We start from the raw sequence: 25037 nt of genomic DNA, 5'->3' as shown, positions 1-25037 counted from the left end.
AGTGCGTTGGAATAGTCAAGTCTAGAGGTAACAAAGGCATGGATCAGGGTTTCAGCAGCAGATGAGCCAAGGCAGGGGCAGAGGCAGGTGACGTTATAGGGGTGGAAGTAGGTGGTCTTGGTGATGGACAGATGTGTGGTCGGAAGCTCATCTTGGGGTCAGATAGGACGGCAAAGTTGCGTACAGTCTGGTTCAGCCTCAGACAGTGGCCATGGAGAGGGATGGAGTCGGTGGCTTGGGAACAGAATTTGACCAGAGCTGTGAATCATAATCCAAATATATGTTAGTGCTTCCAGGAGAGGGAGAGAGAAAATGTTAACTGGAGAAACAAAACTATTTGATAGCAAAATTTGCCAACACAAAACCGGACATTAAGTAGAATCAACTACATTTCATGAGGGAAGAGGTTTGGAACATACTGAAGCATTTGCTGCAGTGACGGTGCCATTTTTCTTGAACACAGTTGGTAGCTTGGCCATCTGCTCCGCAGTGGTCTGAGGTCTGGGGTGCTCATCCTGTGCTACAGACTGTATTCCTTTCTTGGTTTTCAGCTCAATGGGAGCCATCTCCTCATTGAAGTAACCGGCTTCATGGGCTGAATTATATCAACAGCAAAGAAAGGTATTATGTATGTTGTATCATAGTAAGTGAACACATGCATTTCTCAATCTGTAGTATCAGGCATCAGCTGCTGCCTACGTTTCTTTTCTAACGAACAAGAAAGAAATTATTACAGAGAAATATTTTAAAAAATAAACTAAAATACTATAAAAAATATATAAAGTAACAAATTCCTGGGGAATAATTTTAAGATGGTTATTGGGAATTTTTTCTGAAATGAGAAAGGCATTCGTCCATTCTTTTTTAAAACAAAGTGATAAGAGTTTGTTATTTTCCCTCCCATAGGCATACTATCTTCTCCCGAAAAATGAAACTCACTGAAGACCCCACTAAAACTATAATTTTAAAATAGAGTATTATCATTTTCTTTTTTAAAGATAGGTCAATGCTTGGACCTCTTCACGAGTTCTGATGAACCGCTTGAATAGTTAACATTGCTTTCTCATTCAGGCTTTTCATTTTATTAACAGCCCCATTTTAAACATCCCTCCCATTTAATATATTTTACTATAAAAGAAAAATGCAAATATTTATGAAGCAATGGTTGTACAAAAAGTCTCCCTACAATCTTCAATTCCATTCACAGTTATAGACTGCAACATAAGGATTATAAGCAGGGGTAGGCCACACGGCCCCTTGAGCCTGCTCCACCAACATATACACTCAAGAGACTAATAGGCAAACAAGTGCGTTGTACAGATTCTACCTCACCGAGTGCCAACTACAAAAGCTGCTGAAAGAAGTTTTTACTACTGACTTAAGATTCGAAAATAATTTATTTAAAAGCCAAATTGTATTTGTGGTGTACTCTTGTATTTTCTGTTTTGGTTTCAGTTAGTTAGTATTTGTGGTTATCTTTTTATTTCTACCGAATCTAATAATTCTTCCTTCCATTCACTTCTCATATGCAGATTTTGTACATGACAGCAGTACTGAGCACTCACCAGTTTTCCATCTCTGCTGAGTATTCAATGCATATGCGTCGCATTCCTCCCTGCTTATTTCATACTGCTCAGCAAGATTTTCCGCTGTAAGACCCATAGGAATTTTAATGTGGAGGTCAGTCAGTCCTGCCCATAAGGTGTCTTCCATCTGTAGGGAAGTTTGTTTAAAAAACACAAAAGAGTTTCATTTTTAATTCAAAAAGTTTTCTGCATGCTTATTGAGGTGAAGGTGGTAAACGCTGACAATTTCATCTCCCAGTCTTCTGAAGCCAGTGTCAGTATCCAGCAAGTTACATGCAGGGTGAAACACTGTAATCTGCCCCAACAATAAGCCTCAAACCCTTGCTGTACTGCTGCCTCATTTTCATTCAGAACATTAGCTAGTCCTGCAGCGTCTCTGGTGAGCCAGAATCCAGTTTAATGGCAGTATTTTCAAATCCTTTCAACCATCTATAAGGTTCAAGCCAGGAGTATAATGGAATACTCTCCAATCACCTGGATGGGTGCAGCTGCAACACCATTTAAGAAGCTGGACATCATCCAGAACAGTCTGCTTGATATACACCCCTGCCACTGAGGCTCAATAATTCATCCCCTCCTCCATGTACTATCCACAGATGCACTGTAGCAATTCGCTGAGCTTACTTTGACAGCACCTCCCAGTCAAAACCTCAACCACCAACAAGAGCAGCAAGATCTTGGGGACACCATCAGCTCAGAGTTCCCCTCCATGTTGCATACCATCCTGACTTAGACACACATAAGTGTTCCTTCATCGTTGGTGGGTCAAAATCCTGGAATTCCCTATTTAACACCAGCGTGGGAGCAGCATTACAAGTACTCCAGTAGTTCAAAGAGAAGGCCCACCACTTCCACCTTCTCACGAGCAATAAATGCGGCTTTGCCAGCATAGGCAACATCCTTGAGAACAAGTAAAATAAAATCTACATGTGGTTGTCATTATAAAGAAGCCATTATGTGATAAAACAACTGACAGAATTCCTTACAATTACAACTCTTATTTTTATTGAGAGTTCTTCCATTTTTCAATACCTTGCAGGAGAAAGACAGTTTCTTCTAGTTTCACTTGAGGCTCATTAATTTTAAACTTGAATCCTTATGCTTACAGTCTAAGCAGCTCATCCTATTCCTCTATGGTACTGCTCGTCAATGTTGTAGCCCACTGTGCCATGATCACTGGTTAGAAGTTTTTCATAACAGCAATGACTGTAGAACCAGATTTTAGTTTTGCACAAGGAAAATGTTGATCATTAGTCCAGTCACTATTAAAGTACGTGACGTGTGTTTTACCTTTAGGTCAACCCCGAGCTTTGTGCCAAATCGGATATTTCGAACAGCATAAGGAGCCTGGCTCATGCTTTCTGATCCTCCACACAATACAATCTCAGATTCTCGAAGGCAGATTTCCTGCAACAAAGAATGTTTTATATTAAAAACACACACACACCATTTAAAATTTGAACACTCCCCCAGAACCTAGCTCATTGTGCTTAGTGAACAACCACCATGTAAAAAAAAAATTGTTTAAAATATGTTCTTTTTAAAATTGCACCCTCAAAATGTAAAATGTGCATTTATTTAAAAAAGTCAATGTATTTGACTCGAGTGAAGCCAACTACAGAATTATGCGGGCAAACACATCCATCAGTAAGCATGGTGATTAGAAACCTCTACCTACCCACAATGCAAGTTTAAAAGTGAAAAGAACATCTTAAAATATGTACAGCAGCTCAAATGTCATTATTTCAGTTTAATTAATCTTTAAATGGGCTAATATTTTAATTGAAAGTGGTGTCTAAATGGGGTAGAGGAACAGAGGGATCTGGGGGTACAGATACACAAATCACTAAAAGTAGCGGTGATAAAGCCATTAAAAAAGTAAACAAAGCACTGGGGTTCATTTCTAGAGGGAAAGCAGAGAAGTTACGTTAAAAACTTATATAGAACCTTGGTTAGACCACACTTCAAGTACTGTGAACAGTTCTGGTCTTCATATTATAAAAATACAGTAATAGAGGTGCTGTAAAGGAAAAGCCATATTTCAGAAAAACACACCATCCTATGAACAGATTTCTAATATTATTAAAATATGACATACTGGGTTTAAAAATCTAAAAAGCCTCAACGACACAAGCTGTCAATACAGGCTTCTGAGGTAAGATGAAGTGTTAACACAAAAGTTGTAAAACACCACACAAGCTTCTGAAATGGGAATTGACTGTTAATACTGAGACAAAGGCCCTATTGAAGAAGCAAAGGCTTGCTTCCAAGGGTTCTGCAGTTTGGAACCAACACAGTAGCAATGCCCAAGTAAAGTGTTAAAAAAAACTTACACTTCGAACAGAAACACAGAACATTAAAAAACCATGTGCCTTTGATAAAAGTAACATCAAATGAGAAACAGGAAAGACAATTATCTATACAACCAATTGAAGTAGCTAAGAAATGCAACAAACACCCTAGTTGAAGTGTTTTTGATTTACATATTGTAAAAGGTAAAAACAGAAGACTTTGAAAATATGACTTCAATAGATGACACCAAGCAATCACATGGTTTTTGTATTGGAAATGAAACAATTAGGAGACACAACGTCTGATTATAACTAGTTAAGCCAATCAGAGATAAATCTGTAATAACCATTTTTTATAAGTTTTTGAAACACCTACACAGCAGACAGGATTCTGAAAGTTAACAGCTGAAATGACAGTAAGATTAGAAAGAATTCAACAGAAGATGGCTAGAGATAATTAGCTTACATTAACAGAAAACTTCAAAAAATAAACCACAAAAAAAAAAGTATAAATAGAGCTTTCAAATAGAAAGTCAGAAGTCGCTGGAAGGGGCAAGCGATTCTCAACTTGAGGCAGGCTCTAAGTTTTTAACTCTGAGTCTCGGGGATCAAGAGGTACTCTTTTGATTTTGGTGGATATTCTGGATTATAAATAATAAGAAATGTAAAAATGTACGAAGTTAAGATTTGAGAATAAGGATCTCTGAGAATAAGAAATGTAAGTTATTTGTATTTTGAACTGTTAAAGTCGCGATTGCCTCACCAGCTGTTAACTGTATGTCGGTTCTTAAATAAATCTATATATTTTTAGAATTGTCTCAAATAGTATTTCTGTATCAAACTCGCGAACTCAATTTCTGTACACACTTTTTGTGAGGAGTTGCATAATTCTGGGGGGGGGGGGGGGGGGGGGGGTTCCGGACCCTCATAATATCCGGAAATTTACAGTGTAGTTAAACTTATTAAAAGTGCTATCTGGAAGACGGTAACATCTTCAAGTCGTTCCTTTCCTTTAGAGAGAGATAGCCTGGACCTTGAGACCCAATTAAGCGTCATAGAATTCGGCTATCTCTAACTTTAGTTGAAGGTGAACGTCTGGGGAATACGCCTGATCTGGGGTAGCCCAAAAAGGGTTAGGATAAGTAAATATCCCTTCAGTGGAAACAAGATTTGTGAGAATGATACCAGAACTGAGGTGTTATACCTTTCGGGAACGATTGAACAGGCTGCTGCTCTTTTCTCTAGAAAAGAGAAGCCTGAGGGGTAACCTGATAGAGGTCTTCAAGATTATGAAAGGGTTTGATAGGGAAGACGTAGAGAAGGTATTTTCACTCGCAGGTGAGATCAGAACTAGGGGCCATAAATACAAGACAGTCACTAATAAATCCAATAGGGAACTCAGGAGAAACTTCTTTACCCAGAGAGTGGTTAGAATGTGGAACTCGCTACCACAAGGAGCAGTTGAGGCCAAGAGCATAGATGCATTTAAGGGGAAGCTACATTAACTCATGAAGGAGAAAGAAATAGAAGGATAGGTTGATGGGGTTAGATGAAGGGTGGGAGGAGACTCATGTTGAGCATAAACATCGTCATGGACCTGTTGGGCTTTATCGCCTGAACACAATGTAATACAGGAAACTCTCTTTTAACCGCCACCTAAATAACCGGAAATCTCTCTTAACCGGCAAAATTCAGGAGTACGTTCAGGTAAGTTTTACTTTATATTAGTGGCCGTGTAACCGGGGTTCCTGGATCTGTGGTCGTGTAACCGGGGTTCCTTCACCTGTTGCCGTGTAACCGGGACTCCTGGATCTGTGGCCGTGTAACCGGGACTCCTGCACAAGTGCCGTGTAACCGGGGCTCCTGCACCTGTGGCCGTGTACGGGGCTCTCGTACCTTAGTAAGTTTACCTCTCTGTAATCCGGACTTTTTGATCAACCAGCACCACGCCGGTCCCGTTGGTGCCGGATAAAAAAAAGTTTCCTGTACTATGTGATTTTACACTTCCTGCTATTTGTATGTATGCTTGCCAATCTTCTGAATCTGGCAAATGATTAACATAAAATAAAAACAGAAAATGCTAGAAATACTCAGCAGGTTAGGCAGCATCGGTGGAGAGAGAAAAAAGTTGCGTTTCAGGTCAATGACCTTTTCAACAGAACTGGAAAAAGTTAGAGATGTAACAGGTTTTAAGCAATTAGAGAGGCAGGGAAGGGGGGGGGTGGGGGAGCAAAGAACAAAAGGGAAGGTCCTGTGCTTGCACGGGAAGGTGCCATGGGAAGGAGAGGGGACATTGCGGGTGATTGAAGGGTGGACAAGGGTGTCCCTTAGAAATGCTCAAAAGGGAGAGGAGGGGAAGATTAGCATGTCTGACTGGTTTGCAATAAGTGTATTTGTCTTATAAATCTCATCAGGACTGTTTACACAATAAACATCCTGGGGGTCAACATTGACCAGAAACTTAACTAGGCCAGTCATATAAATACTGTGGCGACAAGAGGTCAGAGGCTGGGTATTCTGAGGTGAGTGTCTCACCGCCTGACTCCCCAAAGCCTTTCCATCATCTACAAGGCACAAGTCAGGAGTGTGATGGAATACTCTCCACTTGCCTGGATGGGTGCAGCACCAGCAACACTCAAGAAGCTCAACGCCATCCAGGACAAAGCAGCCCGCTTGATTGGCACCCCATCCACCACCTTAAACATTCACTCCTTCCACCACCGGCATACCGTGGCTGCAGTGTGTACCATCTACAAGATGCACTGCAGCAACTCGCCAAGACTTCTTCGACAGCACATCCCAAATCTGCGACCTCTACCATCGAGAAGAAGGACAGCAGACACATGGGAACATCATCACCTCCAAGTTCCTCTCCAAGCCATACACCATCCTGACTTGGAAATATATCGCCAGTCCTTCATTGTCACTGGGTCAAAAACCTGGAACTCCCTCCCCAACAGCACTGTGGGAGTACCATCACCACATGGACTGCAGCGGTTCAAGACGGCGGTTCACCACCACCTTCTCAAGGGCAATTAGGGAATGAGCAATAAATGCTGGCCTTGCCAGTGACGCCCACATCCCGTGAATGAATAAAAAAGAAACAGAGTCTGTCAGAGTATTTGTCCATCAGTTGGAGAGACCAGCAGAGGATGAGGTGTCTCGCACTATTTCCAGTGAGATCAGCAACATAAAGGGTTTATTGTTCACTCGGGGAAGACTACATCGTGCATAGTCACACTTTAGTTCAAAGGAGCAAGGCTTGCTTTTGACTTGGGCATGAAGAAAAGTATCCGATGAAAGCCTAAACCGTAACAGTGGAATATTGTGGATTGCCTCCAAGTGCGACATTATGTCTTTGTAAGACTCAAGAGGGGACCGTGAAGATATTTATTGGAAAACACAAGAAATGTCTGTCGCAATTGTTTATTAAAAGGCACTTTATTCTTTCTTCAGTGACAGCAAAATACCAATGCAAGTTAAACTTGTGGGAAAAGACATGGGCCTGAACAGTTCTTCCATTGCTTGCACTGACATTCCAAGCCATGCAGGGCTTCCTACTGCTCATATAGGAGGTCCAGTTCGGAGGCAATATGTGGCAAAAAGGGGCAATAGTTGCAGAGAGGAACATCTCCAGCTCAGCACCGTGGAGGGATAGTGAACCTCAGCAGGTATATCTCTTTCCAAAGCTCCTTGTGAGGATCTGGATTAAGCATTGGATGTTGAGTACATCTCGTACAGCACAGAATTTGAACATCTAGAACACCAAAATGGTTAGCACATTGCAGTTTCTGGTTAGGTCCTTCCATCACACTGAAGACACATAGCTGTCATATAGCTGATGAGGAAATTCTGAGGCTTGACAACAGCTGCTAGAAGGAATCATCTGGTAGCTAAGTTGGATACCACTCACTCATATATCCAGGGTTCCATATTTACCATGATTGGTTGCAGAGAAGCAAGCTGAACCTCTGCACCTCCAACTGGCAGGACCATCATTCATTGGAGTATGGTGTATATTGATGCTGTGATCAGGAGCATGGTGGCAATGCACTTACATAGTATATGGTGAGTTGTTCAGCTCACCATGCCACTTGTGAGAACTGTTCTTGGTATCTGCTATTTAGGGCTCAAATGTATTCTCACTGGTTGAGTGATGACTAATACTATGCTTCTGAGCGCCGAGGTAAGTGGTTTATCTTTGTGATCAAGTTGACTCCAAGATGACATGTCTGGTGATGGAAGATTAGAACCGAGTCAACCTTCCATAGTAGACCTGGGTCAGGTGAGATCACAGTACTCAAGGACACTAGGCAGCCAGCCGAGCTCGTTGATTGGAACTGGAGAGTAGATAGGGTTGCAAAATTCTGGGAATTTTTAAAAGAGGAAACTTTCCATGGGAATTTTCAGGAATTTAGAGTTTTTTTGCATACTGATGGTTTTTGTCTCTGACCCGTATATTATCTTTGTCGTCAAAATAGACATACTGTTCCATACAAATAAAAACAGGCTTTCAAAACTTTATTTAGGTTATAATTTTGAACTTTATTGAACCCCCACAAAAAAGACCCATCTAAAATAAAATAAAAAGAGCGTCAGCTTATTTAGCCTGTAATTTGTCCTTATTTTGTCCCTTTGAGTCTTCTACTCACGAGTCTTCTACTCCTCATTGCTCCTCCTGATTCTCTGACTCTGGCTCTGACGTGTCCATTTCCTCCTCTGTGTCAGTGTCTAGCTGTGTGGTGGACACTTCTGTCTCTGGCTCAATAAGTTGTAGGTTCGCCCGGATAGCCACCAGTTTCTCCACTCTCTTGTTAGTCAGCCTGTTGCGCACCTTTGTATGCGTATTCCCAAAAAGTGACCAGTTTCGGTCAGAGGCCGCTGATGAAGGTGGGATTTGGAGTATCACCGATGCAATAGGTGACAGGGCCTCAGATGCACAAAGTCCCTTCCACCAGGTATGTGCACTGATATGCTTGCATGATTCCCATATCCCATCCCCATTCCAAAGACCTTGCTTGGTAGAGAACTTTGCCAGACTTCCCAGAACTTTGCCCACATCCAGGTTGAGATGGTGTGAGAGGGTAGAAATCACACTAAGCGCTGTTGATCCTCCCAACATGCTTTGGGTCCAGCATGTATGCTGCAGCATGAATCGGCTTGACACAAAATTCTTGACGCGTCTGTATGAATTGAACAATTGCCTTCTCCTCTGCTTTGAGCAGCAGGGATGTGGGTAGGGCAATGCTGATTTGTTCTTTTAAATCAGTAAAAAGCCTGAGAACATCTGACAAGACAGCGTCATCTCCTTCAATCTGAGCAATTGCAGATGCTACTGGTGAGAGTAGTTTAAGGCTGCTAACCACTCTCTCCCAAAACACATCATCCATCAGTGTTTTCTTGATGGTGGTTTCCATATCCCCAGACTGGGATATTGCCATTTCTTGCAGCAACTCCTTACCCTCCAGAAGGCTGTTGTACATTATGACAACACCACCCCATCTAGTGTTGTTGGGCAGCTTCAGTGTGGTGTTCTTGTTCTTTGTCATTTGCTTGGAGTTGTAGGTTGCTGCAACTACCTGTTTTTCCCTGACATACTTAACAACTTGCTTGGCTCTCTTGTACAGTGCTTCCATAGTTCTCAAACCCATGGTGTCCTTGAGGAGCAGGTTAAGCCCATGAGCTGCGCACCCAATAGACGTAATATGAGGGTAGGCCTCCTCCACTTGAGCCCAAGCAGCCTTCATATTCGCAGCATTGTCAGTAACTACTGCAAAGACCTTTTGTGATCCAAGATAGTTGGATAAATGCTGCTGCATCTTTGTGGCATTCTTTACATATGGCTTTCTACAGTGTTTGCACATGTACACAGTCTTTCCATCTTTAATGCCTGGGGTAAAATGCTTCCACACATCCAACAGTAAACGTGGCATTGTTCTATGCAGAGAAATAAAGGGCATTCATCTCTGTGTCGAACTGCGGTCGATCAGCACGATTGCAACAGGGTGAGTACATTTTTGCTGATGCTCCATGTGATGGAAGCATGACCTGTACACACACGACGCTACATCACCAATAGTGTATTATTTTGTATATTTTAAATTGAAGGACAACAGAGTTCAACAAGTAACTGGTTTATTTGGTATAAAGTCTGATTTACTTACTGCATCATCACAACATCAGCAGAAAACAAAATGACTTCCCTCAGGACCCCTAACCTGGATCTTAAAAAAACTATAGCAGTCTTACAGATGCCTGCAGGCCAATCACAATTCGATATGCAAATATTACAAATAGAGGGAGCTAATCGCTCATCCAACCAATCAGGACACATTTGTTCACAGTCACACACAAAACTTGCAATTATTAAAACAAGCCAAGTAAGAAGATAAACATATATTGATTAAGAAATTCCTTAATAATTAAGATTCCATCTCTGTTAGTAATTTTAAGAGAGGACCTGTGGAAAAAAAATACAAAAAAAACAATATTATGCTAGCATGTGCTTTTTTGGGCAAAATTCCCAAGCTAAACTTCCCGTGGAAAATTTCCGGAAACTTTCCACCCCTTTGCAACCCTAAGAGTAGATCTGTCATTGGGATCTAGGATTTCCACCCTCCCCTCAGCTCCAGATAATCTTAATCCCAGCTGGACAGGCAGAAAGCTAACTTCTTCTTCAACTTCTTCCAGTTCTAACAAAGGTCATTGACCTGAAACATTAACTCTGTTTCTGTCTATACAGTTGCTGCCTGACCTGCCGAGTATTTCCATCATTTTCTGTTTTTATATTAGAAGCAGGAAGTGGTGTTGGTAATCTGCATGATTTAGGCTAATAAAGCTCTAGCAATATGCCTGTGCATACTTGGAGTCCCTAAGTGTTGGTGGTTGCTAATCTTTGCCTAAGTATCTGGACTTTGGTAGTGGGGTGTATGCTTATAAGGATAGTGTGTGTATTTTATGAGACAAAAACAGAAACTGTAACTGTGTGGATTTCTCAGTGGCTTGGTTTGGAACCTTCCTTGGATACACACTTCCAGAGGTTTAGGTTAAGAGGGAAGAAAGCCATGTTTCTGTGACAGGTCGAACTCCCATTAATGAATTAGGTTGACTGGTGAATCATCAACAATGCCTTCAAGCATTGCAGATCTGCGTGGCTCAGGGATTGGATTACCGAGTCTGCCACAAAGAATTGATTTAGTTCCAGTCTTCCATTGCCAAGTGTGGCATTTTGGAGCCACCTCGATTCCAAAAAAAACTTTTACTGCATCCACCACCTCTCCAAAAGGAGAATCATCACATGATGATTCAACTAATAAGTGCAGGTTTTGGATAGAGCATTAAAGTATCCCAATACTCTGCAAGGATTTTCAGCACTAACACACTGTCCAATTAAGTAATTGGACGGGGAGGGGCACACCCATTTCCCTTCATTCATTGAGTTCCCAGTCTCAGCTGTGGTAGTGCAGAGACCAGGTGCTTCATCACAGCCAACCTTCAGAGGAAAATCAGAGGAGTATTGTTCCCAGTCCTCCTAGCAACGAACTCTGAGCAGCACTGGTCACAAAGAAAAAAAATGTTGCCCTCGCATACACAAAATATGGCCAAATAATGTAATGGTCATACAATAGCTTCCATTAATATATAGACTCAAGTAATATTGGTTAATTGTGGAATACCGTGCTTAATTCACTAATGCAGAATGCACTGCAATTGTTCAGTACCTGTGCTCCAGAGATGATTGACTGAAAGCCAGATCCACAGAGTCTGTTTACAGTGAGGGCAGGTACTGGGATAGGAATTCCAGCTTGCAGTCCAACATGTCTCGCAATATAAGCAGCATCTGGGGAACTCTTTAAAAAAAACAGAAAGATATATTAATTTTACCCAGTGCCAAATCCCACTGCTTTTAGCAGAACACTGGACAGGGTAGAGTCTGTAATCGAGCATATTATGTATGGTCCATGGAAGCAAGTTAATGGAAGGAAGATAATCCCCCCCCCTCCCCGACAGAAAAATGTTCTTTTAAAACACTAACACAAAGTAGAGATTAAAATAATTTATAAAGCATCCGATTTGGACAGGAGGAAAATTTATCAGCAGATATAAGAAAAGTTAATGAAAAAAGCCCTTTTAGTCCACTAAAGCTGGACTTCCCAGCCTAGAATCCAATGGTGTTTTGAACCACTCAGGGATAGTAGCACTGATAGCCCTACCAGACAGTCTGATCAATCAAAATTTTGTTTGGAACCACTGGATAAAAAGCAAATCTCTTCAGACTGACCACTGCATTTTCAGCAATTGCATTGAGAGTCTAGCAAAGTCAGTAGCATGCTAAGGAAAAGTGAGTCTTGACGTATAATCAGGATAAAGCACTCGCTCCAGGGTTCCCCTGGGGGATCTATCCTTGGCCTCTTCACTCCATTATCTACATGCAGCTGATGTCACTGAAGGGCAGCAAGCATGGGGTCAAAAGGTAAATCATGCTTGACTAATCTACTGGAATTTTTTGAGGATGTAACTGGTAAAATAGATAAGGGAGAACCAGTGGATGTGGTGTATTTGGACTTTCAGAAGGCTTTCGATAAGGTCCCACATAAGAGACTAGCGTGCAAAATTAAGGCACATGGGATTGGGGGCAAGGTATTGACTTCGATAGAGAACTGGTTGGCGGACAGAAAGCAAAGAGTTGGAATAAACGAGTCGTTTTCCGAGTGGCAGGCAGTGACTAGTGGGGTACCGCAAGGATCGGTCCTAGGACCCCAGCTGTTCACAATATATATTAATGATCTGGACGAGGGAATTGGATGTAATATCTCCAAATTTGCAGACGACACAAAGCTGGGTGGGAGGGTATGCTGTGAGGAGGATGTCGTGAAACTCCAGTACGATTTGGACAGGTTGGGTGATTGGGCAGAAACATGGCAAATGCACTATAATGTGGATAAATGTGAGGTTATCCACTTTGGTGGCAAAAACAGGAAGGCAGATTATTATTTGAATGGCAATAGATTGGGAGAAGGGGAAGTGCAGAGACCTGGGTGTTATTGTGCACCAGTCGCTGAAGGTAAGCATGCAGGTGCAGCAGGCGGTTAAGGCAAATGGTATGTTGGCCTTCGTAGCAAGAGGGTTCGAGTACAGGAACAAGGATGTATTGCTACAGTTGTACAGGGCCTTGGTGAGACCGCACCTTGAGTATTGTGTGCAGTTTTGGTCACCTTACCTGAGGAAGGACGTTCTTGCCATGGAGGGAGTGCAGCGAAGATTCACCAGGCTGATACCTGGGATGGCAGGAATGACGCATGAGGAGAGATTGTGGCGATTGGGCTTATACTCACTGGAGTTTAGAAGATCGAGAGGGGATCTCATTGAAACCTATAAAATTCTGTCAGGTCTGGACAGACTAGATGCAGGAAGGATGTTTCGGATGGCCGGGGAGTCCAGAACCAGGGGTCATAGTCTAAGGATAAGGGGTAAGCCATTTAGGACTGAAATGAGGAGGAACTTCTTCACCCAGAGAGTGGTGAACCTGTGGAATTCTCTGCCACAGAGGGCAGTGGAGGCCAATTCATTAAATATATTCAAGAAAGAGTTGGATATATTTCTTAAGGCTAAAGGGATCAAGGGATATGGGGAGAAGGCAGGGACAGGGTACTGAATTTGGATGATCAGCCATGATCTCATTGAATGGCGGAGCAGGCTCGAAGGGCCGAATGGCCTACTCCTGCTCCTATCTTCTATGTTTCTATGTCAGCTTTCACATGTCTGTATTTAATACCAATTTCTTTTCTTGACCCCTTGATTGTCTCTGCGCTATCAGACTTCTTGTCCAAAATCAAGTTTTGGATCAGTTACACCTTCCTCTGGCTCAACATTGGGAATACCGAAAGCCACTGCCTTCTGCCCCTTTGACATTGGCTCCATCTCCTTTCCCAGTCACACATTCAGGCTAAACTAGTGCGTATACTTAGCATCTTCTGCCTCCTTGCCATTGAAACTCATATCACCGGTGTCATCTCCAGACTCGAATCCTCCAATACTTTCCTTTCGGGTCTCCTGTCCTTCACCTTCCATAAACTCCAACTTATCCACACTTCTGCTGCACATATCCTGTTCCACATTATGAATCCACTCTCCCAACATTTGCTTCTTGCTGACCTGAACAGACCTCCCTGATGTCAGCCTTGGATCATTGCCAGGTCGTAGGTTCAAGCCCCACTCCAGAGATTTGAGACCATATCTAGCCTGACACTTGTCTAAATAAAAAAAAACTACCCACTGATGTGGGGAAGTATATGTTTATTACGTTAAAACAAATACTGATTGAACCAACTAAATCTGATCATAACTTAAATAAAGCAGCTTAATGATTCTTTTCAACCTTATGCTCAGTCCACCTTGAAGAAGTACATGTGCAAAAGACACAATCGTCTAGATCAAGTCACAAGGCTGCACTTTTGTTATACCCTCGAGCTTTAAAATTGTGTAAGTAGATAGAGGGCAGCGTGAGAACACTTTCATGAAAGACATTCAAACTGCAACTGATGCAGCGAACCCGAGAAGGTATCCAAAGTAGACCTGAATTTTTAACAGACAGTTGCAGAGTAAAGTTCTCTCTGCTTTGTAACAACCTCACAAGAGCATCACCTACTGTACAAGTGTGACTTTTTTCCTTTTCCTACACCAGCTATCCCGTGACCTCGTGTGAGATTACCAATTGGGGCAGTTTTGTGTGAGGACCCATGCCATCATGAACTGGACTGAGATTTCTCCAGCTTATTTTACACAAGACCCTTATAGTCAGCAGACTGAAGTCGATCATACTGTCAATCTGGGTTGAATTTGAATCCAGATCCCAAAGGCAAAATACAATTCTCTAACCCACTGTAACACCTACTTCATCATTTATTTTTTAATTATCTGTGCCGAGTTAGCTGATCTTAGCCATAGCAGCAGTGGGAACATTACCATTTCTTCAGTATCCCTGGGGTAGGGATGAAAAAAAATTCAACTCACGATTGCTAGCAGATGATACTTGCTGAAGGATGTATCTGTATCTACACATTACGGGAGGACATGATGGAACCCAGTTATAAACATAGAAAAAAAATTACATTTATATAGTGCCTTATCATGTCTCTCAGAAATGTCCCAAAGTGCTTCAAACACAATGAATTATTTTTAATTCATTGTTGTGAGCACTCAAAGGGTGAACAGCCTGCTGCTGCTTACATCCAGACTCATGCATGAAGAATTTCGACTCCAGCAAAGGTATCGAAGGTCATTGGCACCGATGAAACTGTAGTTTCCCGCAGTGAAGAAAGTGAAATGAAATTGATGACAAAATGCCAACAAAATGAAACCAAAGTTTAAAGTTATTAGTACATTTCATTTCATTATTTTAAAGCTTATTAACTAAAACTTGGCTACGCTAGCTCCTTCCCAAGAGAGCAGAAAGTCAAAGTGACCTTTAGAACAGAGATCTTCAAATGAGTCTGTGAATCTCAGGGGGCTCTGGAAATCAGAGTTCCGAACATTTCTGTACTAATGAACTTACTTCCAAGTTAATTCTTTTATTGCATACTAATGAAAATACTTTTTGCAATTATAGCAGTTTGCCTTTGGATGACCGGCATGCCGATCAGAAATGTGGACACGGCGGGGTCTCTGGGGGTGTGTCAGGTATTTGCAGGGGTCCTGCCCAATACAGAAAGGTTTGAAGAAACACTGGCTTAGAACACAGCAGCAGCTGCAATGTTCTCAGACTCTAGAATTGAGGTCCACCTTATACTGACCTGCATTACATTGCCGACAATGACACTGTCCACCAGTTCGTGGCTAACCTTTCCAGCAGCCAGTGCGGCCTTTGCGGCATGTGTGGCTAAATCTGTAGCGCTGTGGTCCTTCAGCAACCCTCCATAGGTACCGAAAGGGGTACGTTTGGCAGCAACAATGAATACACCTTAAAAAAAAAATGCAGAGAAACTTACATCACTTTATTATGTACTGGACAAGCTCCTCCACAAACTTGCAGGAATAATAATACACCAACTTTAAAGGAGCATTCATAAATAATTGTATTGTTATTAGCATTCTAGTAAAGCATAATGCCATATCTCTGATAAATGTCTCACAATGAGTTTTTTTTGAAGTGCAATGACTTATGTAGGCAGCATGGGTCAATGTCTCATCTATAAAACAGCAGTTCCTCAGTACTGCACTTTAGAGTCCGTTTGGAATGGAGTGCAAATTCATGGTTTGAGACACAAATCTACAACCCAGAGACAAGAGTTCTACCAATTGTCAGTCTATTCGTGCTAATTTCTCAGCACTTAGCAACTGCTTGCTGACCTACATTGGCTCCCGGTGTGGCAACCCCTCTATTTTCAATTCTCATCTTGGTTTTTAAATCCCTCCGTGGCTTCGCCCCTACCATCTCCGTAAGCTCTTCCGGCCCTGAAACCCTCCCAGATCTCTGCTCTCCTCCAATTCTGGCCTCCTGCACATTCCCGAGTTTCTTCACTCCACCACTGGCGGCCGTGCCTTCAGCTGCCTAGGCCCCAAGATCTGGAATTCCCTTCCTAAACCACTCTGCCACTCTCTCCTCCTTTAAGACGCTCTTTAAAAATGACTTCACCTGTCCCAATAGCTCCTTATGTGGCTCGATGTCAAATATTGTTTGATAATCACTCCTTTGAAGCACCTTGGGACATTTTACTACGTTAAAGGCGCTATATAAATACAAGTTGTTGTATATAATATACATATTAAAAAAATATCAGCCTCCAATTCAGTATGCAATGAGTGTAACAGAAAGATATTTTAGTTTAAAAATAGATGTGGCCAGTATGGACCAGCTCCCCTAGAGGAGTGCCCCATGTCTGCATTTTAGTGCAACTGCATTGTGTGAATTTATAGCTACCAAACTGATGACAGCTGCTTAAATAACAGAGGTATGTGAATGTTCTGCAACAGGTGATACACGTGCATCAGTTACAGAGACAGCCGCCTGTAGAGGAGTTGGAACACGAGGTTGGATTTTACTGCAGCAATGCTGCCAACTTGATTTTAAGCATGTTGATGTCTAGTCTCAAAAGATGCTTTGTTGACATTTGCCGTTTCAATTAACTTAGCTACATTACTTAAAAAAAAATGAATATATATTCAATTAGCTGCTCCAATGGCTCTGTTGGTAAAGGAAACCATTCTGTTCCCGATTCCTTCCCCCTGCCTGAATGCTCACTCAGGCCAAACCAATGGTGTCCAACCTCAAGTGTCCTGTATGACCATGAGCAGAAACCCCCATCACCAAGGCAATTACTTCCAGCTCCGCAACGATGCCAGTCTCCCTCTTTACCTCGCGTTCACTGTTGTGGAAAGTCTCATCCATTTTTTCATCACTTCCGGACTCAACTTTGCCAACGTTCTCATGACTGGTTCTGAAGATCTATCATACACGAGCTACAACTTGCACAAAACTCTGCCACCCACATCCTATCCTATACTCTTATCATCCCTGCTTTTTCCAAATTTCAATGGTTCCCTGTCCAATGTATGGCATTCAACAACCTTGTCCTTGTTTACAAGTACTCCCTGCCTTGCCCCTCCCTACCATTGCAGCCTACTCGACTCATATGCCTATACTCCATTCTTCTATCTAACTTCCTTTGCATCCCCCTCCCCATCTGCTCCGTCTTCAGTCACAGAGGCTTCAGTCATAGCCCCAGTTTGGAACGGTGTTCCCAAGCCTCTCTACATTATGACCTTCTGTTGTAGTGCATAGTGAACTGTAGTGATGTACAACTGCATCCCATATTTCATGTTGTAATTTATATCATCTAAAGTAGTTGTTTTTGATATTTCCTTACTACATTATTTAAAGCCAGTTACCGACGGCAACAAATGTAAATGTGAAAGCAAATGAACTGCGAGAACAAATGCTTGCGCTCTGTGCTTATCATTCATAAAAGGATTACTTAAAAACAAATGACCTTGTCTGATACCTTTTGAGCTATCAGACGAGGACCATTGATAGCACTATTTTCCTGGATCACTGGGCCTGCTTCTGGGAAAGGTGGGACTTGTACAAGTCGGACGGGTTGCACCTGAACCAGAGCGGGACAAATATCCTTGCGGGGAGGTTTGCTAGCACTGTTGGGGGGGGGGGGGGGGTTTAAACTAACTTGGCAGGGGGATGGGATACAGAGGGGAGCTGAAATAGGGGGTGATGTGCTGCCAATTATAGAGAAAAAAACAAGTCAAGGGCAAATATACAAGGGCAAGGCTGGATGGCATCTATTTTAATGCAAGGAGTCTTGCAAATAAGGTGGATGAACTGAAGGTGTTGATAAACACATGGGAAGGGAGTATGATATTGTTGCTATCACGGAGACATGGTTGAGAGAGGGGCAAGACTGGCAGCTCAATATTCCGGGGTACAGAATCTTCAGGCGAGACAGAGGGGGAGGTATAAGAGGGGGTGTCGCAATATTAATTAAGGAGTCAATTACTGCAGTAAGGAGGGATGACATATTAGCAGGTTCCTCTAATGAGGCCATATGGGTGGAGCTTAAAAACAAGAAGGGGGCAAGCACTTTGCTGGGAGTGTACTATAGGCCTCCAAACAGTCAGGGGGAGATAGAGGAACAGATATGTAGGCAAATCTCAGAGGAATGTGCAAATAATAGGGTAATAGTAATGGGGGATTTCAACTTCCCCAATATTAACTGGGATAGTCAGAGTGTGAAAGGCACAGAGGGTGTAGAATTCTTAAAGTGCATCCAGGAGAGCTTTTTGAGCCAGCATGTAGAAGGTCCTACAAGAGAGGGGGCGGTACTGGACCTAATTCTAGGGAATGTGGCCGGCCAAGTGGAAGAAGCGCTAGTAGGTGAGCACTTTGGTGACAGTGACCATAATATGGTGAGATTTAAGGTGGTCATGGAAAAGGACAGGGATGGGCCGGAAATAAAGGTTCTAAATTGGGGGAAGGCCGATTTTAATAGGATAAGGCAGGATCTGGCCAAAATGGACTGGGATCAGCTACTTGTAGGAAAATCCGCATCGGAGCAATGGGAGGCTTTCAGAAGGGAGATTGAGATCCTACAATGGCAACATGTTCCCGTAAAGGTCAAGGGTGGTTCCAAAAACCACAGGGAACCTTGGATGTCAGGGGATATACGAGAATGGATTAAAAAAAAAAGTGGGCTTTTGGCAGATACAAAAGGCTAAAGACAGAGGAAGCCCTAGAGGAGTACAAAAAGTGCAGGGGGATACTTAAAAAAGAAATTAGGAGATCAAGGAGGGGCCATGAAATAACACTGGCGAGCAAAATAAAGGAAAATCCTAAGATGTTTTATATGTATATTAAGGGTAAGAGGATAACTAGGGAAAAAATAGGGCCCGTTAGGGACAAAAGTGGCAATGTGTGTGTGGAGCCGGAAGATGTAGGAGGGGTTCTAAATGAATTTTTTGCATCTGTTTTCACTATGGAGAGGGACGATGTAGACATAGAAATAGGGCGGGGGGGACTGTGATATGCTCGAACATATTAACATCGAGGGGGAGGAGGTATTGGCGGTTTTAGCAGGCCTAAAAATGGATAAATCCCCAGGCCCGGACGAAATGTATCCCAGGCTGCTGTGTGAGGCAAAGGAAGAGATTGCGGGGGCTCTAACACATATATTCAGAACCTCACTGGCCACAGGGGATGTGCCAGAGGACTGGAGAACCGCTAATGTAGTTCCATTATTCAAGAAGGGGAGTAGGGAAAAACCGGGGAACTACAGGCCAGTGAGCCTAACATCAGTGGTGGGAAAATTATTGGAAAAAATTCTGAGGGACAAAATTAGTCTCCACTTGGAGAGGCAAGGATTAATCAGGGATAGTCAACATGGCTTTGTCAAGGGAAGATCATGTCTGACTAATTTGATTGAATTTTTTGAGGGGGTGACTAGGTGTGTGGATGAGGGTAACGCAGTGGATGTGGTATACATGGATTTCAGTAAGGCCTTCGATAAAGTCCCGCACAGGAGACTGGTCAAGAAGGTAAGAGCCCATGGAATCCAGGGTGCCTTGGCACATTGGATACAAAACTGGCTTAGTGGCAGAAGGCAGAGGGTGATGGTCGAAGGTTGTTTTTGTGACTGGAAGCCTGTGGCCAGTGGGGTACCACAGGGATCGGTGCTGGGTCCCTTGCTGTTTGTGGTCTACATTAATGACTTGGATATGAATGTAAAAGGTATGATCAGTAAGTTCGCGGATGATACAAAAATTGGTAGGGTGGTAAATAGCGAGGAGGGTAGTCTCAGTCTGCAGGACGATATAGATGGGTTGGTCAGATGGGCGGAACAGTGGCAAATGGAATTTAACCCGGAAAAGTGCGAGGTGATGCACTTTGGGGGGACTAACAAGGCAAGGGAATACACAATGAATGGTAAGACCCTAGGCAAGACGGAGGGGCAGAGGGATCTGGGTGTGCAAGTACACAGATCCCTGAAGGCGGCGGAACAGGTGGATAAGGTGGTAAAAAAGGCATATGAGATACTTATATTCTATGCCTCGGCTAATGAAGGCAAGAGCAAGGAGGTTATGATGGAGCTGTATAAAACACTGGTTAGGCCACAGCTGGAATACTGTGTGCAGTTCTGGTCGCCACACTACAGGAAGGATGTGATAGCTTTGGAGAGGGTGCAGAGGAGATTCACCAGGATGCTACCAGGGCTGGAGCGCTTCAGCTATGAAGCGAGACTGGGCAGATTGGGTTTGTTTTCCTTGGAGCGGAGGAGGCCGAGGGGGGACATGATTGAGGTGTACAAAATTATAAGGGGCATAGATAGGATGGATACTAAGGAGCAGCACTGTTGCCTCACAGCGCCAGGAACCCGGGTTCGAATCTGGCCTCGGGTGACTGTCTGTGTGGAGTTTGCACATTCTCCCCGTGTTTGTGTGGGTTTCCTCCGGGTGCTCCGGTTTCCTCCCACAGTCCAAAGATGTGCGGGTTAGGTTGATTGGCTATGATAAATTGACTCTCTTAGTGTTAGGGTGATTAAATACATGGGGTTACGGGGATAGAGTGGGATATGTGTTGGTGTAGGGGTTACGGGGATCGGGTGGGATATGTGTCGGTGCAGGCTCGATGGGCCGAATGGCCTCTATCTGCACTGTGGGGTTTCTGTGATTCTGTAAGGAGCTTTTTCCCTTAGAAGGGTCAATAACTAGGGGGCATAGATTCAAGGTAAAGGGCAGGAGGTTTAGAGGGGATTTGAGAAAGAACTTTTTCACCCAGAGGGTGGTTGGTGTCTGGAACTCACTGCCTGAAAGGGTTGTGGAGGCTGGAACCCTCACAACATTCAAGAAGCATTTGGATGAGCACTTGAAATGCCATAGCATACAAGGCTACGGACCAAATGTTGGAATATGGGATTAGATTAGACAGGGCGTGATGGCCGGCGCAGACACGATGGGCCGAAGGGCCTCTATCCGTGCTGTATAACTCTATGACTAACTAGATAGGTCTTCTCAAACAACCTTGAAGGATAAGAACCGATTAACACTGGAACACTTCAAATGCAATTAAAGATACCTCGAAGCAGATAACAGGGGAGGAGTCTCCAGAAAGTCTGAGTGGAACTATATCTCATTACAGTATTGAGAAGTGTGGAAATTGGAACATAGGAATCTTTCCCAAGAGCAATTAGCGCCCATCTAATTTAATCAGATTATCCGGTCATTGTCACATTGCTGTTTGTGGGACTTTGCTGTGCGCAAATTGGCTGCAGAGTTTCCTACACTACAACAGTGACTACGTTTCAAAAATTACCCCGTTGGCGGTAAAGCACTGAGATGTCCTGAGGCCGTGAAAGGCACTATGTAAATGCAAGTCTTTCTTTCCTAAATTAGCAGTTTGTTATCAATGAATGGGACATGAGAAGGCAGTAAAACGTGCAGGTGCTTGCAAAGCTAACTGGAATCAAAGGAAAAGTGACGTAAAAAGGATGACTTTTGGACTCGGGGTTGGGACTCTCAGCCTGATCAGCCAGGCAGTCCGCCAATGTCGTTAGCAGTTAGGCCACGCACTGAAAAATAAATGTTTTCCAGCCGTGTTACGTGACTTGTGAACTTTAGGGGGCTCGTGTCCAACCCAGACAGGTGTCTCCCAACACCGCTACCAGCTGGAAACTTGCATCCTTATCCAGGGAGTTCCCAAACGCCGCTGGCAGAAGGGCTATCGACCAAAGACATTATCCCAGGAAGAAATTGATGACTGGGAGTGCTGATTAAATATCAGTGATAGTCATGCTAACCAAGTAACTGAGCTGTGATGAATAAATCTGTTGATAAATAAAGAAGTGTTGCCTTACAAGACACTGTGGTCTGATGTGGTTGTTTCTGGGTCTGAACAATGATCACAGCGAGAAGTGGGACTCTCAGGATCCGATATTATAAATTTAAACCATTTCACAATCTTGTTATATTGGTGTTTATGTATGGACAGCATAGACTCCCTTTGTATCAAGAGACATTAAATTTATAAATGTATTTCTTTCACACCACTCCTTCTTAGGCAGTCCCTCAGAACCGAGGATGACTTGCTTCCACATTAAAAATGGAACACTACTCCTCCTTTAAAAGCCTCCTCAAATCCTACTTCTCTGAAGATTCCTTCGGCACCTCCCCTAAATCTACTCGCCATCCATTTTCACCTCTGTGAAGCATTTTCAGACACTTTATTACATTAAAGGGCCTATATAAATTTGAATTATGAGGAAAGACTGGAAAAACTTAGACGACCGAGAGGATACCTGATAGAAGTATACAAGGTATTAAATGGCATAGATGAAGCAATTCTGGAGCACTATTCCAGGATACGCTGGGATACTAGAATAATTGGGGGGGGGGGGGGGGCGGGAGGTTAAAACTGGTGAAAGAAAATTTAGGACAGTGTCATGAAGAACTTGTTCTTCCAGACTGAGAGAGAGAGAGTGTTACACGTCATGGGGGAATAGATTTTTTTTTTTAAATTCTAGATGAATGTGCTAAAGTGGGCTACCTCATCTGTATCTACCTTGTAAAATTGTTGCTCCATATTTCACTTAATGGTGTATTTGAGATTGAGTGTTTACCATATAGATTAAAAATACACCATACAAAACAATTGATTTAAGTTTTCTGGGTATAACAGAGAATTGGAATGTGCAGCAATAACCTCCACCTCTGGCACCAGACGTTATTGATGCTCCCTCAGTTATTTACAGTAAAGTTTCCCTCTAGTGCCCTGAAAGCTACAACAACAACTTGTATTTATATAGTGCCTTAACATAGTAAAACGTCCTGAGGCGCTTTACAGGCGTATTATAAGACGAAAAATTTAACACCGAGCCACATAAGGAGAAATTAGGGCAGATGACCAAAAGCTTGGTCAGAGGTAGGTTTTAAGGAGCGTCTTAAAAGGAGGAAAGAGAGGTAGAGAGGCGGAGAGGTTGAAGGAAAGCTGCAGCCAATGTTTGTATAATTAGGGGTTCAAGCAAGTGATCATGAGGTCAACACAAAGACCAAGCTAAAGGGCAACAGTTTATTTGGAATCCTACTTATAACACCATGTATGTTCTTTTTCGAATTTGTATTCAACAGTTGACCCCACCTCAAAATGGAGAACCAACTCAAATTGCGTTCTTATTCTCCCCTGCTGCACTCCTGAAGGCTCCTCCCAATACTGCGCAATAGATAGCAACTAGGGTTACTTAAAAAATGCCTCTGTGATATTCCACGTTCCTTTCCCATGGGAACAGCAGACAGCAGCTCCGTACCTTCTCATGAAGAACAGATTGGCAACTCCTGAAGTGCCCTACCAGTCTGTGATGCACTGCACTGCACCACAGTATTTTTATTGAAAAAAAAGTTGCAAACGTAGACAAATATCTGACCTCAGGACTGCAGTACTCCATTTGACAGCTGCAACAGTGATGTATTTGAAGTTGTTGTCAGGTTTATTTTGGCTGGGGGCGGGGAGAGAGAGAGAGAGAGCGGGAAAACAAACAAACCATTGAACTTTGGTTTAGAAAAGGATTTAAAAATGACCTCATCAATTTCGCAGTAAAAAAAAAGACCAAACACTAACCACAATACTTCAGAGAAGATATTGCAACAAAATTAGTCATACATTCAGCATTTTCAATAAGGTCATCCTTATAGATAAGAAGGACAATTTAAAATGGTAAATGCCAATGCAAAGTGAAGTTACATACCATGCCAATATTTGTGCTCAGAAGCCAGGAAACAAAATGCAATAATTAAAATAGCCATTGTTCTCTCAGTTACTCAGTTTGAAACCTGGGAATCCCTGGCCCAAGACCGCACAAAGTGGAGGAGTAGCATCCGGGAAGGCGCCGAACACCTCAAGTCTCTTCGCCGGGAGCAAGCGGAAGCCAAGCGCAGGCAGCGCACGTCAACCCAAGCACCCCACCCACCCGCCCCTTCAACCACCGTCTGCCCCACCTGTGACAGAGACTGTAGGTCCCGCATTGGACTCATCAGTCACCCGAGAACTCATTTTTAATGTGGAAGCAAGAAATCCTCAGGTCCGAGGGACTGCCTAAGAGAGAAGAGAGAATTACTTTATAATATTACCTTGTTACCCATTTGAGAATATGTTTGCCCCACATCATGTACCACATCATGTACCATTATCAGCTAGAGATCGAAATGAACCTGGAACTTTCCTGCTCTGTATGGATCAGTTCCCCACTTACTGGCATATTTGCCAAATGAATAATCAACTATTTTCTGTACAAGTGAAATTTTCTGTCTCTGACCACTGGCATATAATGGGATTCACTTCCACTAAATACCAAATGCTTTGGACGTCTCAGAGATGCACAATAAAAGGCTCTACATTACCAGGCAACAACACCTGGACGTGTATGAACATATCCTTTGCAATGACATCATCCTATCAATAGTGTGTCCTACCCTAATATTTATTTTGGAGTGACTTCTGGAAATGTTCGCACACTAGTGGTATACGCAATCTAGTTATTTAAGATGGGAGATGGAACATGTTCATAGAATTATAGACCACTCAGCTTAACATCAGTGGTAGGAAAGATAATGGAATCTCTATTAAAAGGAGAAAATTTAAAAAACATTATGAAACCAAAAATATAAT

General features: G+C 42.8%; 1 protein-coding gene across 1 annotated transcript in view; it reads right to left on the bottom strand.

Annotated features, from left to right (window-relative positions):
• acaa2 (acetyl-CoA acyltransferase 2) overlaps nt 1–25037 on the bottom strand; it is a 65321-nt gene that overhangs the window by 25055 nt on the left and 15229 nt on the right. The window contains exons 2-6 of the mRNA XM_085974957.1: nt 15670–15836; nt 11599–11727; nt 2877–2993; nt 1566–1713; nt 420–595 (exon numbers count right to left, since the gene is read on the bottom strand). Coding sequence (XP_085831083.1) covers nt 420–595; nt 1566–1713; nt 2877–2993; nt 11599–11727; nt 15670–15836 — 737 coding nt within the window. The remainder of the gene's footprint in view (nt 1–419; nt 596–1565; nt 1714–2876; nt 2994–11598; nt 11728–15669; nt 15837–25037) is intronic.

This window comes from Somniosus microcephalus, chromosome 2, assembly GCF_052327205.1.
Source record: "Somniosus microcephalus isolate GS21.2 chromosome 2, FLI_Smic_1.0, whole genome shotgun sequence".
Classification (NCBI taxonomy): domain Eukaryota; kingdom Metazoa; phylum Chordata; class Chondrichthyes; order Squaliformes; family Somniosidae; genus Somniosus; species Somniosus microcephalus.
Note: the sequence above shows the minus strand (reverse complement) of the source record. Positions and strands in the feature narration are given on the sequence as shown.